We start from the raw sequence: 14,882 nt of genomic DNA, 5'->3' as shown, positions 1-14,882 counted from the left end.
CCACACCCACAGGGCCGGGCCTCGAGGGCAAGAGCAATGTGGGGGGGTGGGTTGAGACCTTTGCACAAATTGGGGCCTGGATCACAGGAGGGTCTCAGACATTTGGCAACTCCAGGTGTGGGTCAAACATCTCCCAGCTACCATCCATTCTACCTTCTGGTTCGTCTCTTTGAACTTTTTGGTACCCAGTTTCTTTGGCTACCACTAAGTCCAGTAACTGTTTATGCTGACCCCCAATTAGCCAGGGTATTCAAGTTTCCATTTAACTAGGGCCTTTTTTTCCCCCAGGTACCATCAATTCTTATCCATCTGTGGTGGGTGGCCTCTAAAATGGTCCCAATAATCTTCACCCCCCGATATTCACATCCTTCTGGATCCCTTCCCCCTGAGCTTGAGATGGACCTCGTGGCTCACTTCTAATGTAAAGTGTATGGAAGAAGTTATGGGGCTTCACTTCCAAGATAAGGTTATAAAAAGACTGTGGCTTCGGCCTTGAGCTGGCCTGCTCTTGGTCACATGCTCTCTCTCTCTCTCTCTCTCTCTCTCTCTGCTCACACTGGAGGGAGCAAGCTGCCATGCTGTGAGCAGCCTGACAGAGAGGACCCGGCGAGGAACTGCTGAAACTTGCAAGGCGTGCTAACAACCACATGAATGAGTTTTGGAGACAAATCCTGCAACCCCAGTTGAGTCTTTAGTTACCACAGCCCTGACCTGCACCTTTACCACAACCTTGTGAGTGGCCTTGAGCCAGAACCACACAGCTAAGATGCACCCAGACTCCTGACCCACAGAAACCGTAAGATGTTAAAATGTTTGTTTTATTTTTTTAAATTTTTTTAATGTTTATTTATTTCTGAGAGACAGAGACAGAGTGTGAGTGTGGGAGGGGCAGAGAGGTAGACACAGAATCCCAAGCAGGCTTCAGGCTCTGAGCTGTCAGCACAGAGCCGGAGGTGGGGCCCGAACTCACAAATTGTGAGATCATGAAGTCGAATGCTTAACCTACTGAGCCGCCCAGGTGTCCCAAAATGTTTGTTGTTTTAAATGGCTACGTTTGGGAATCATTTGTTATGTGGCAATAAGATAACTAATGTATCATCCTGTGTCCCACTCCCTCAAAGCTCTGCTTTATCCCAGGTGACAATGACCAATGACCTAATATTCAAGTTTTTTTTTTAACAGCCAGATAAGAGGATACCTTAATTCCGTTAAACATGCTTGAGTCTCCAGATTGCCACTAAAGAACAGTGGGGGGGGGGTTTTAGATGCTGGTAGAAGGCTAATGGAAAAGATTACTGGGGCAGAGGACCGACTTACTTTGTATGCATTGGTCCTGAGCCTAGGCAATGTTCATAGCTCCTTAGAATCCCCAGATGATCAAATTGTGACCAAAAGTAACTCCAGGTTCATGACAGTGTCCAGACTGCAACCCCTCATACCAGTTTCATCCTTGGATAATGGTAGCTAAAGTTTACTGAGTACTAACTAAATATCAGGCACTAAGTATTTTATAATGATTTACTCATTTGATCCTTGCAAAATTCCATTCTACAGAGGAGGAAACTGAGACACAGAGGAGGTAAGTAACTGTCCAAGTTCAGACTCAGTAAATGGCAGAGCTGGGATTTGAGCCCATGGTCATGACCATGTTTCTTGAGGGGAGCCCACATGTCCTGGGCAGGAGGGAGTCTGGTTACCAAAAGTTGTCAGGACCTTGACTTTCTTTCGTCTTCCTTATACTTCCTTGCTCAAAAACTGACAGCAGCCTCCTATTGCTTACTGGATTAAGTCCAAAGTCCTCTTATCACAATTTGGCCCCAGCCCACATACCTTTCACTATTTTCCATCACGTAACTTCTACTTCTAGCTGCAATAATCTCCTGATTTCCCCTCACCCGTTAGCTATCGTTTTGACTTTGTCCTACCTGGCAACACTCGATGTTTCTAGTTGGGAACTGCTAGGTGTGACATAGAGAGGGTTTTATAGCCAGATCCCCTGGAGAAATCTCAAAGGCCTTTCCTCTTAGAGTGCCCATCTCAGATTTCAAGAAGACCATGGAGCCTCTACCTGAGTGGAAATGCATGTCTCAGTTTTGCCAGAGCGAGACCAATGCTCCCAAAGTAGTGGTCAAGGCTCTGTGCCATGTGCTTTACCCATCTGCTTCTGAAAGCCTTCCCTACTTCTTTCTGCCCCTGTGATTTCTTCTGTCTGAGGAGCATGGTGTGGACTGTCCTCAAGCCATTCAATTCTCAGCTCAAATGTCACCTCTGCAGAGAAGCCTTTCCTGACTGCCCAACTGAAGTACCTGTGACTCTCCACCCCAGCCCCTTGTTTTTTTTCTTCCTGGCACTTATCAATACAAATAGTGATGATTTATTTGTCACTTTTTAGTTTAGTTATTTTTTGAGGGAGAGAGAGCATGAGTAGGGGAGGGGCAGAGAGAGAGGGGGAGAGAGAGAATACCAAGCAAGCTCCACACTGTCAGCACAGAGCCCAATGTGGGGCTCGAACTTACGAACCACGAGATCATGACCTGGGCCGAGATCAAGAGTCAGACGCTTAACCGACTGAGTCACCCAGGTGCCCCTATTTTTCTGCTTTTCAAATGTGTTCCCACAGAAACCTATGCTCCATGAGGGCAGGGATATTTTTCTGTCCTGTTTGCCACTGTGTCCCCAGCACCTGTAACAGCACTGAGTGCATAGGAGGTACTCCGTGAAAATTTGTTGGTTGAATGAAAAGGATGTTTCACCTGCAAGTTCCTTTGTGTGTTTTTCCCTAGCTGGCGAACAAGTGTCCTGAGGGCAAGGCCCGAGTCATAGTCTTCAGCTTCCCTTGGCATCTGGAATTAAACTGAATACAAGTAAATCCTGAGACCGCACTTGTAGTGTAAAATTGTTGAGACGTCTGGCCCATGCTCCATCCATTAACCACACTACCATGCCTTGCTGGGCTGCTGGGGATGGGGGGATGAAGAGCGAGTGAGGGCTTTTTTACTGCACAATGTTTTAGTCTTGAATTTTCCAAAGGGGTGACGGTGGAGGGGGGCTGGTGAGGGGGCGGGGAGTTGGTAGGTTTTCTCCTTCAGCAGTTTCTGGTCAGGGGAGGGTCTTTGCAGCGGAGAAGGTACAGCAAAATCCAAAGGGAAGATGGAAAGGGCTACCCTGACAGGCAAGAGCTGAGGTCTACATATGTCGGAGAAAAGGAAATTTTGGTCCTGGAGCATGAGGTGGCACTCGGCATCCAAACTGTAAGATTCGTTGGGACATTTTGAGGCTTCAAAGCAAAGTGGGATATCTGTGTGAGTAGGGACACAGAGTGCCACCGCAGGCCTCGGTGACCTGGTGTGGGAGAGGGAGAGGAAAGGAGGCACAGACAGAGACAGAGACAGACAGAGAAAGCCTGGGGTCTTCATATCTAAAAATAGAATCAAGTGAGAGGGAAACAGCCCATTTCTTAACCTTAATGCAGTTAGGCAGCGGAATAAACTACCTAGTGATGAGGTTGACTCGCTGGCATTAGAGGCATTGAAACTAGGTGAGATCAGGTCCTGGGGGCATCATCAGTACCAGCAACCCCTCCCTGGCTTTTGGCGGTGGGGGAAGTTGTGGGGGTTCAAACCTTTTGAAAAGGCCTGAGAGGCCTTTTGCAGGGTTAGTCCTCAGAGGCCACCGGGTGTGCATGCATTCCAACGGACACACTCACACTCTTGCACCCTGCATGGAGGGGAATGACCCTGCTCTGTCTCCTTGGTTTCATTGATGACGAAAGAGCTAGCACACTATAGAGATCTTATCCCTTTTCCCTACTGACAAGTCACTTCTATGATCCTGAAGCACCCTTGCCAAGTATCCGGGTGTCCCCTAGGCCTCCTCAGTCTGGAAAGATTCAACCATCTTTGCACCAGATTTACCTTCACACACACACACACACACACACACACACACACACACACACACACTATTGTGTGTATACTTTCTCTTCTTTCTCCCTCTCTCACTCTCTTTCCCCCTCTCTCTCCCTCCCTCTGTTCCCCCTCCATCCCTCCCCAACCCAAGCCACTTTTACCAGATAGCAGCTAGATTCTTTAACCCTTACGGCTTCTGCCTTTATGTACCCCCCTGCCTTTCTGATCCTCATCTCCTCCTAGATTCTCTTGGCAAAAGGTAGGAGTCTCTGCCTCCAGAAGTATCTTTGGTACCTCCCCAGGGCCCAGCAGCAGCTATAGAAGTGTCCCTTCCTGCTCATGGGGTGAGGAGAAAATACAGACTTTGCCCCAGGTCCTATAGAAGAGGCATGTTCTTTTCCTTGCCTTTCCACCCACCCCATGCTCTCATTCTTCCCTGTGGTGTCACAAAACTCAAAAGCCTCCTCAGTCCCATTGAAGGGAAGAGGAAAGAACGAGACCCAAGTAAAATGTATCAACATGTACACTGAGAGGCTGAATTGCGCCAGAGGCCCGGGGAAGGAATAGAGGACAGCAGGCAGGGAATGAAACGGGAAAGGCCCCAGCTGAGAAGCCAATGACCACACATGGCCCTGCAGGGTCCTGGGCCAGCCAAAGCTCCTCTGCTCTGCTCACTGTTGGCTCAGAGCTGAGAGCAAAGAATCTACCAGGGCTGGCCAGTAGCAGAACTGCTAGGTGGGGGGAGCTGGTCTCCAGCATCCCTGTCTTGTTTTCCTCCCCAGTTTTAGGTGCCCTCACCCAGGTTCCCAAAGTGTGTTTCCCTGCCCCAAGAGTCTTGTACAGCTGCCCCACAGCAATATTCCCTCATCCGTGTCCCATTTCTGCAGAACCCTGGGAGCACTGAGTCATTTGTGTATCCAGGTGTGAAACGGCGGGTCATGGCCAAACGCTGAGTTCCCCCAAGCTGTTGTGTGGATGTTAATAGATTGTATTTGAGGGGGAAACAGAAGGATGGTGATCTGTGGTCAAATACATACTGGAAACCTTAAACAGTATCAGCAGGTTTCTCTACTGCGGGACTTCTCAGAGCCTTTAATGCACTAAAGTGCATTGTGAGGGTCTAAGAGGTGGATGTGGCACTTCTCAAATGTATTCGGCCATAGAATCTTTTCTTTTTATTTCTGCAGAGTAGCTTGCAGGACGAGTGTTTTATTTGATGTATTTCCCCTCTCAGATAACATGTGCATTTTCACAACAGGCTTTGATACCTATACTTAAAAGAGTGACCATAAAAGGTGAGAAGGTAGGCACCCTTAGAGTTAGTGGAAGCAGTGATGGTGACTTTGGATCAAGTACTATATTTACATATATATATATATATATATATATATATAAAATCAAGGCTAGAAGGGAGAAATTTTTGACCAGAGGGCCCTGGTGGTATGGCTGTTTCATGTCACACATTACAGGTGATTGCCACTTACCAGTTGGCTTGCTCCTATCCCACACAGTCGCAAATATCTTTAATATTTAGCCTTTTGGGGCTGTGTGTGGGGGACTAGAATGGAAGGAATGGAGGGAGGACTGTCTCCCCAAAGACATGTCTATTTCTCATGTTGACACACTTATGTTTAAGACCTGGCCCTTCCTGGGACTCCTGGGTGAGTCAGCTGGTTAACTGGCCAACTCTTGATTTGGCTCAGGTCATGATCTCATGGTTCATGAGTTTGAGCTCTGCATTGGGCTCTGTGCTGACAGCGGGAGCCTGCTTAGGATTCTCATTCTCTCTCTCTCTCTCTCTCTCTCTCCCCCACTCTGCTCCTCCCCTGCTTGTACACGCACTCTCTCTCTTTCTCTCAAAATAAATAAATAAACATTGAAAAAAAAGAGCTGGCCCTTCATAAAGCATTGGACATTTGTTCCCTTGTTCTCTACTGACACCACCAGTCACCCGAAACTCCATCCTTTAAAGCCTCGTAGGCCCACTGCCTCGAGAAGGGCTAGTTGTGAGCCTCAGTGCTCTCTCTCTGGGTTCTCTTTTATGTGTGAACCAATCATTTCTTTACAGTGCACAGGACTGGGAAAATGGGGGCAGTGGAGACAACTCAAGGGCTGTGCTCAGTCACACGGCTCCTCTGCTAGCCTACTAAGTGGCCTGACCAGACAGGTCGCCACAAGGGACCTCCCCACTGGCTCCTACCAAAAGAACGGGGATGAGGGGGTGCCTGGGTGGCTCAGTTGGTTAGGCATCCGACTTTGGCTCAGGTCATGATTTCACAGTTCGTGAGTTCAAGCCCTGAGTCAGGCTCTGTGCTGACAGCTCAGAGCCTGGAGCCTGCTTTGGATTCTATGTCTCCCTCTCCCTCTCTGCCCCTCCCCTGCTCATGCTGTCTCTGTATCTCAAAAACTGAATAAACGTTAAAAAAATTAAAAAGAACTGGGATGAGGAGCCCCTTTCTACCTGCTTAGAAGGGAGGCTGCCAAGGGAGAGAGAAAAAAAAAATAAAGATGCTCTTCAAGACGGTAAACTGAGGGGCAGGGAGCCAGCTGCTTCTTTGAAAGGAGGGACTTAGTCCCAGTGAGGGTCAGTTACCTGGGAACAAGATGTTCTCATCCATTAAACTGAGTGCTCTCCAAAGATGAGAACTGTGCATTATCAAGCTATTCATAAAAGCGCTGTGTCCACTGTGTTCTGTGCTGGTTACAGAACTGTGTTTGGTCCCATGCAGGGCCCCTGAGAAGCATTCTCACAAACTCTGGAGCGTTACCAAAGCAAAGGGACTGAGATACTATAAGGCAGTAGGCTAAGGTCTCTTCTAGGTCCAGGACCACTGCGGGAAGCTACGGAGCCAGAGGGAAGACATGTAGGTAGGTACTCAGGTACACTTAGCCAGCATTTGCGTCCAACTCCAGGAGGTTCATGGACCCCTCTGAGGAAGCTCAGCTGTGCAATCACACCACACAAGGAATCACTGAGCAAATTGGGCAGTGTAGGGGCCAAGGGCAGGCCGCCCAAAAATGTGCCACGTTGGCATATTGATTATTTTAAGTAAAGATTACTTAAAGAAACGGCCAGTGCAAAAAGAACACTCTGACCCTCCACTTTGTCTCCAGAAAGGAAATAAATCTCCCATGTGAAAGGTCCCCTCCCTGGATCGGGAGGTAAAAAGACATCCTTATCACCAGAGACAGGGAATTCAGGGCTGAGAAGGCTGTAGAAACAGCCTTTGTTACTTTTTACTAATTTACTACCCCAGCCCAAATTCTGTTTAGAATTCCTTACTGATTGAAGCTCCCAGAAATCAGTTCTCTTTGTCCTGTCAATTCTTCACAGATTTATTGTTTCTTTGTCTAAAAAGTATAAAGACTGCCTTCCTTGGTTATTTCTTTAGGTCTCAATTTCATTACCAGGTTTCTGTGTGCATGTAACTAAACTTTGGGTTTTTTTCTCCTGTTAATCTGCCTCATGTCAATTTAATTCTTAGACTGGCTAGAAGAATTTTGCAGAGTAGAAGAAAAATATCCTCCCCAACAGAAGATTTAGCCAAAAAAGTAAAATAAATTGAAAGTCAAAAGACATACAGACTGGGGGTACCTAGGTGGCTCAGTCAGTTAAGCATCAGTCTCTTCGAATCAGCTCAGGTTGTGATCTTGCAGTCGTGGGATTGAGTCCCACATCAGGCTCCTCGCTGAGCATGGAGCCTGCTTGGGGTTCTCTCTCTCTCTCTCTCTCTCTCTCTCTCTCTGCCCCTTCCCCCAAAATAAATAAATAAACTTAAAAAAAAGACAGACCGACTTAAGGAAATGTGATAGCTATATGCCAAGAGGAAGAGGAAGGAAAGAAGTCACTGAAAGAGAGGGCTTTCAGCTCAATCTCAAAAAATGTTCTAATTAGAATAGCTCAACAATGGAACAGACTCCCTTAGGAGGCAGTGAATGCCCTGCTGATGAGAGTTACAAATTTCAGGGGCAGACTGAACCAGATGACCTTGTAAGGACTGTCCTCCCAAACTTACATTTCCTCCCAACAGTGTGTTTCTGTCCCGTCACTGAGCTCCTTCCTTGTTTATTGCAGTCACAGTCTTGCCAACAAACCCCAAAAGGCACCAGAATATGGGATGTGGCCCCACACTCTGGACTGCCTGTCCCCTGGCTCCTCCACTCCCACCCACAGGCATGTATCTCACTAGCCCCCTTGCTAGGGCTTTGCCTGGTGCCAGCTAGTTAATCTGATAAACTCATCTGCACAAATGGGATCATGAATGCTAATGAATTAATGTGTTACCTTCCCAAGTGACATATTTGCATTTTTAACAGAGGTCTTCAGGAGATAATGCCTTAACTCAAAGGAGTGATTAATGTTGAAATTTCAGCTGTTTGGCAGTCTAGTAAAGAAGATATTTTTGGAAAGGGAAACTTTTCCACCCTTCACATCATACCATCTGCTGGAAGAGGGAAAAACATGTCCCTGCCCTTGAGGGGTTTATAGTTTATAAAGTTGGGAAATTAAAATTACTGACATTTATTGAGCCTCTACCAAAGTGTGGGGCCCTGTGCTAAGTGCGATATAAATATTATCTTTGAATCCTCACAACAACCCTCTGATGTCTAAGTATTTTGCAGGTAAAGGCTCTGGGCCTCAGAGAGGCTGAGTAACCTAGTACTTCATTTCATTGACTCTAGATGTTAGAGACAACACTTCCCTGGGTTTTCCCTGAGACAGAAAAGATGCTGGCAACTAAATTACAATGCACCATGGATTGTAAGAAGTATTTCACTTTCCAAAATGTTAAAATCATGTCTTCAACACCATGAAATTGCAGTATGTGGTGAGGCCAGCTCCAGAGTACATGCTCTACCTAATGCTGCTCACAGAACCCAGGTGGGAACTGGCTGGGGAATGCTTTGATATGATAATAGAATAGCAAGCACATATTAATATTTGAATACAGAATGATTACATAAGGACAGAGAAGGCTGCACCCTGAGTCTGAGGTCAGTAGCAGCATGTGTCGATGGGATTGTGGACCTCAGTGGCGGACAGCAACAAGGCAATAGGGACAAGACTCAAGGTAGAGGGACTAGGCTGTATAGGGCCTGAGGCTGGAGTTGGTGGGTAATATGTAGCAAATAACCCACTGTCAGGTGTTAGGGGAGTTAGGTTTTGAGGTTATAGCACACTGGCTGGCTTGGCTCAAGTGAAGGGAGTATGTTACAGAAACTGAAAGCCATGAGAGATAGGTTAGTCAGATGGGAAAGTCAAGGTAAGTGAACTGGCAGGTCTTTTTGAAGGCCAGGATGAGAGATTTCAATTTGGTACAATGGGCAAAGGGGGCAATTATTGACTCTTGCAAGGTAATAACAATAGGTTAGGAGAAGCTCATTCTGGCCACAAGGATGAATTAAAGCTGTCACCTCAAAGCCAGAGGCTTCCTGAAGAGAAAGAAACCAGCACCGCACAAGAGGGTTGTGTCATCAGGCAGCAGGATTGCAGGGCATGATGAACCCTGAACTCTCACCTCTGTGTCTGGGTTGCATTCCTCACCTGGAAGACGAAGTAGCAGAGCCATGGCTGGCACTGCCCTGCATGACACACAGATCACAGAGGCCCCTGAAGAGCTCACTCCCTAGCTGAGGACAAAGGGGAATGCACAGGAAGTCAAGGCAACATGACACAGTATAATCAAGGGCTAAATTGTGATGGCAAAAAGGTCTGGATTCCAAAATGGAAGAGGGGGAATCATGGGTGACTATTCTTTCCCCTATATTTTCTGTACTCTAGAAGTTTTCCACTATGTGCAGGTATCCCTTTCATAATCAAGGAAAACTTATAAAAAGAGGGGCAGCCGATGAGGGCTAGAATGATCAGGAAAGGCTTCTCGGCAGAGGCTGGACTTGAGCTTGGTAGAGATGTGATGGAAGGATTTGCAGAGATGGAAAAAAGGGGGCTACTACAGGCTAGGGGGACAGCAGAAAGATGAATGCAGAGAGAGGAGTGAGCTCTGAGTGGGGTACAAGTGGGGCAGGGAGATAAGGAGACTGACGGAAATGGGGGTCAGGAAGAAATAGGTCAGAGGGATTTTATATATATATATATATGTAAACACACACGCACACACATATATAAAATTCTATACAGGATTGTATATAGCATATGTATACATGGTGAAGTTCAGCTGTTGTGGAAGGCAGGCCTCGGATACCAGAGAGAGGAGTTTCCATTTGATATTGTAAGCAAAAGGGAGCTATTATAGGCTCTTGAGCAGGGAAGTGACATGATGAAAGATGTCTTAAGGAGATTCCTTTGGCAGCAGCTTGAAGGATCACTTGGCGGGGAGGGGAAGGCAGCATGCGGAGGGACCAGTCGGGATGCTGCTGCAGGAGTCTGGGCGTGAGGGAACCAGAGCGTGGGCTATGATGGCAGCAGTGGAAATAGTCAAGAAGGCATGGGTTCATGAGGCACTTGTGAGAGATGGACTACCAAGACCTGGCGGTGACTGATGGGCATGAGGAGGGGGTGACCGATTCCAAGACTCAGCCTGTCGGCTCTAGAAAGAACAATGGTGTCACTAATAGAGACAGAGATGCCAGAAAGGGCTCAGGGCTGGCAATCGGTGTGGAGGGTAAGATTCAGAGGAGACACCCTGAGTTTGGTTGTAGTTGTGGCCAATTTATTTATTTATTTTTTTTTAACTTTTTTTTTTTTATTTATTTTTGAGACAGAGAGAGACAGAGCATGAACGGGGGAGGGGCAGAGAGAGAGGGAGACACAGAATCGGAAACAGGCTCCAGGCTCCGAGCCATCAGCCCAGAGCCCGACGCGGGGCTCAAACTCACGGACCGCGAGATCGTGACCTGGCTGAAGTCGGACGCTTAACCGACTGCGCCACCCAGGCGCCCCAGTTGTGGCCAATTTAAAGGGATGGTAAACTCCACAGAGAAAATGTCCTTAAAGGTAACAATGAAATGGAGCTGGAGCTCAGGTTAAAGGCCAGCCTTCATCATCTCCAGTGATCACCCAGAATCCCAAAGCGGGTCGAGCTGTATTTAGACTGAGTGTGTCAGCCTCTGAGGGTGGGGGGCGGGGAGGAAAAACAGCAGACCCAACAGCCAATTCCAATTTGGGCTTTGCCGGTGACAGACTCTAAACTGTGTGGCAACAGCAGGCTGGTGGGTCTGTTAAAAAAAAAAAAAAAACCCTCCTTTTTCTCTGTCAGTGAGTGATTTCCCTACGTATTAGAAAGATTACGGCTCGACTGTAGGTGATGAGATGAATACGGAAACAACACTCCCTTTATTAATCATATCTGCATTTTCGGTGATTTCACTGATCTTAGCAACAGAGCTGGCATGACACACAGCGCCCTCCCCTACCCGGGTGAGTGGGCTGGTTTCCAGAGTCCCAGCCCACAGTGTCCAGACTTCTGGCCATCCTGTGACAGGATCAGAGGCAAGGCCCATTAAGAAATAATCTGGGTACCTCAGTTTCTCCCTGGGTCAAATGGAAAAGCATGGGGAGCAGACTTGCTTGGGTCTGGGTTAGAAGTGGGAAGATAAACAGAACAATTAAGAGGAAAATGACAGATGAAAGATGAAGCTTGGGAGAGAAGCAATGAGCGCACACTGCAGCCAGGATTTCCGACCTGAGAGGTCTTGGTTGACTGGTTGACTCCCATGCCGTTGTCACCACCGTGCCATCTTTTTGCCACTTCTAATGGGCTTTTCCATACAAAGGGCCATAAATAGGACAACTGCCCTAGTCAGTGACTTGCATTCCCTCTTTCCAATCTCCCACCTCCATGAGCACCTTCCACTTGGGACACCTGCCCACTTTTCAACCACCCTCCTGCCAACAGTCACCCCTCCCTCAAACCAGCAACCACAAGACTGATCAGAAATCAGAACAAAAATCTCCAGCAGGGAAATGCCGGAAATCACTGGCCGACAGACTATTCAGTGTGTGTGTGTGTGTGTGTGTGTGTGTGTACGCATGCGTGTGTGAGTGTTCATCCACCAGTCTAGCCATCTGTTCTGTTTTCCCAGTGGGTTTGGATAAGAAGCAAAGAGAGACCCGTTTGGGTGGTCCTAACCCAGAGCTGAGCTCCCTTGGCAGTTAGGAGACCACAGCCTGGGATGACTCCCTCTGCATGCATCCATCTTTACAAGACATCATTCCCTCCCCCAAGGAGAAGCGGTAAGAGAAAGGGGGCTACAATCCCACAAACATCCCTTTATCCGCAGTTCTCAATTCTCTTCCAATCCAGGGACGAGGGGCTCGGCCCAGACACCTGCCCAGGGCTGATCTTCGGTGGCCTAGGCAGGGAGGGGAGAGCTGGTGGGGAAGGAAATGAACAGGCAGAAGCCTCTACCATCACCTTCCAACCCACCTGTGGGCTCCTCGCTTCTTTCTCTCCTACCAGCTGGAACAGCAAGGCTCCAGCTGACATTAAAGTGCTGTGGTAGCTCGCCCCATGCCCAGGCACAGGTGTGACCTCCGCCGGGACCATCCCAAGTGCTGAGAGGCGTTTTCAAACTGATTCTACCAGGGAAGCTGAAAGGTGTCTCCTGGCTCTCAGCAGCCCTGCAGAGGTCTTGGGAGCTTGAAACAGCCCCTGCCTCCCACCTCCCTGTTGGGGGTATAGTACTTAGCACCCCATCTCAACCCGATTCTGCAGCCGGATTCCCTATGGCTCACTCCTTCAGGGCCCCGGAGGCAAATTTACTTTACCTGGGATGGTTAACTGATCAACTCATGGTGTTCTTAGCTCCACCGAAATTCTGCCAGGTGAAAAACCTGAGGGCACTGGGGCAAAGGAAGTGTGAGTAGAGGTTCATAAGGGGACCAGCAGTAGGTGAGGCCAAAACAAGTCAAGACAATCTACTTGGTGGTTTACTAGCCACGGGAAAGCCTGAAGTGACTTTTAGATTTGACCCTCCTCTCCATGCCCACTGCCATCACTCTAACTCCGTCTCACTTGGAGTGCTGTAGTGTTTTACAAGCTGGTCTCAATCCCTCCTTGCTCCAGTCAAGTCAGCGTCCTATCACATGGCTAGCCATCCTAAAATACTTCTCATTAATTGTCCACCAGCCCCCCAGGGTCTAAGTCCAAACTCCCCATGCTGACATCAAAGGTCCTCCAAATCGAAGTACCCCTGACCCAGAAGTCCTTTCTTCCTCACGGTCTTCCCCCTAACTATGCCTCTCCCTTGGAAGCCTGCTCCTTTTCTAGTCCACGACCTCAATCGCACACATTATTCAAAACCTAACCCAAGTTCAACCTCTTGTGGGAAGCCTTCTCCCTCCGTTCCAGCCCACGCTGTTCATTCTCTGTGTCCTGAACCCCTACAGTGCTTACAGTTTAAAGCACATAACATAGTATGTAATTGTTTCCCAACTTTTATTATTCTTAGTTGCTTCATATGAGTAAGTATGGTTTTTCTATTAACATACGAATGTCTAAAGAGCGGGTCCTTTGCTCTCCCCTTCTCATCATAACATGGGCATTGGGCTAGACCCAGGGGTTCTCAATGGACTCCTGTTCCCTTGGCTTAACTCCAAAATGAAGGAAGGATGAGATGAATTAAGGCCCTCTGAGGATCTTCTCTGTCCATTCCTTCCCCTTTCTCAGAAGATATTCCAGGCAGTTGAAGGGCTGAGGCCACCCAGAGAGGCCTAGCCAGCCAATCAGCTGTCGGATCTCTAATTTTTCAAGCCACTCCCACCTCCTAAGGCTTTCCGAGCGATCAATAATGCTGCTTAAGTGATCAATCTGAGACACAATGGGCTGCAGGGGCCAGTGTTTGATTAACTCGAGAGAATACATGTATGCTGGAAGAGACAGAGCAGGGAGAGAGAGAAGAAAGAGAAAGCAGGAAGAAAGATGAGCTGGGGGAAGGAAGAGGGAGAGTTTTTATGAATGGGGATATGACAGAATGGAGCTGAGAGCCATTCTCACCTGATCTGATTCAATGGTGAGTTCTTGCTGAGGCAACTAAATAAGCTGAGGTCTTTCTCAGAGCCCAGTGAATATCCCAGGGCTGCTGGGCAATCTTTGGCCTTGGCAGGACCACAGTTGCCACGGGCCATGGAGAGTCTAAGAGGCTAAAGGCTACATAGTGGATGGAGAAGTGGGTGTGGGATAGAGGCTTCTAGGTACCTAAGGAAACACTTGGATCAGGAGCTGTGCCCATTGTCAGGGTCTACAGAAATCCCAAGTTCTGGCATCCTTCAGTCTTCCACTCAAGACTGGAGACTCTGATATCCATGATGATATGGGACAGCTGACCAATCTGCAAGGGTGGTATCAGCATTACCTTCTCTCTGTCCATTGGTGTACAGACTATTCTCCTTCCCAAGGCTCTGGGTCTGGAAATTAAATTATTTGGCCATTGAGAAAAACTAAGAAGGCCCTTTCTGAACTTCTTGTGGGGGGCACCAAACTAGCTATACCACTACTCAAAAGTTTTCTGGAAAAGTTAGTGTTGCCTGGAAAAAAACAACAACAGAGAAGATGGCTTATTACTGTGAGAAAAGTCCTCCCTTAATCTAACCATGATTCCTGCTGCTCTCATTAAATACCCATCCTTCACGTATAAATGGTATTATTACTCTCCTCATCGACACAGGCCCCAAGCCTCAGAATCATCTTTGTTTTTTTTTTTTATATTTTTTTTAAATTTTTTTTCAACGTTTATTTATTTTTGGGACAGAGAGAGACAGAGCATGAACGGGGGAGGGGCAGAGAGAGAGGGAGACACAGAATCGGAACCAGGCTCCAGGCTCTGAGCCATCAGCCCAGAGCCTGACGCGGGGCTCGAAGTCACGGACCGCGAGATCGTGACCTGGCTGAAGTCGGACGCTTAACCGACTGCGCCACCCAGGCGCCCCGGCTCAGAATCATCTTTGACTCTTCTTGCTTCTTCATCACTCATCCAATTAGTAGGTAAATCGGGTTTTTTTCTACCTCCAAAATC

The 14,882-nt window shown here is 47.8% G+C and overlaps 1 protein-coding gene across 1 annotated transcript in view; it reads right to left on the bottom strand.

Annotated features, from left to right (window-relative positions):
* The window catches only part of FRMPD3 (FERM and PDZ domain containing 3), a 124,631-nt gene extending 110,636 nt beyond the window's left edge, over nucleotides 1-13,995 (bottom strand). Inside the window, exon 1 of the mRNA XM_032592070.1 lies at nucleotides 13,865-13,995. Within this exon, the coding sequence (XP_032447961.1) occupies nucleotides 13,865-13,995 (131 nt within the window). The remainder of the gene's footprint in view (nucleotides 1-13,864) is intronic.
* Nucleotides 13,996-14,882: the final 887 nt, after the last annotated feature.

The sequence above is a fragment of the Lynx canadensis genome, chromosome X, assembly GCF_007474595.2.
Source record: "Lynx canadensis isolate LIC74 chromosome X, mLynCan4.pri.v2, whole genome shotgun sequence".
Classification (NCBI taxonomy): domain Eukaryota; kingdom Metazoa; phylum Chordata; class Mammalia; order Carnivora; family Felidae; genus Lynx; species Lynx canadensis.
This window is presented reverse-complemented; position numbering and strand designations above follow the sequence as displayed.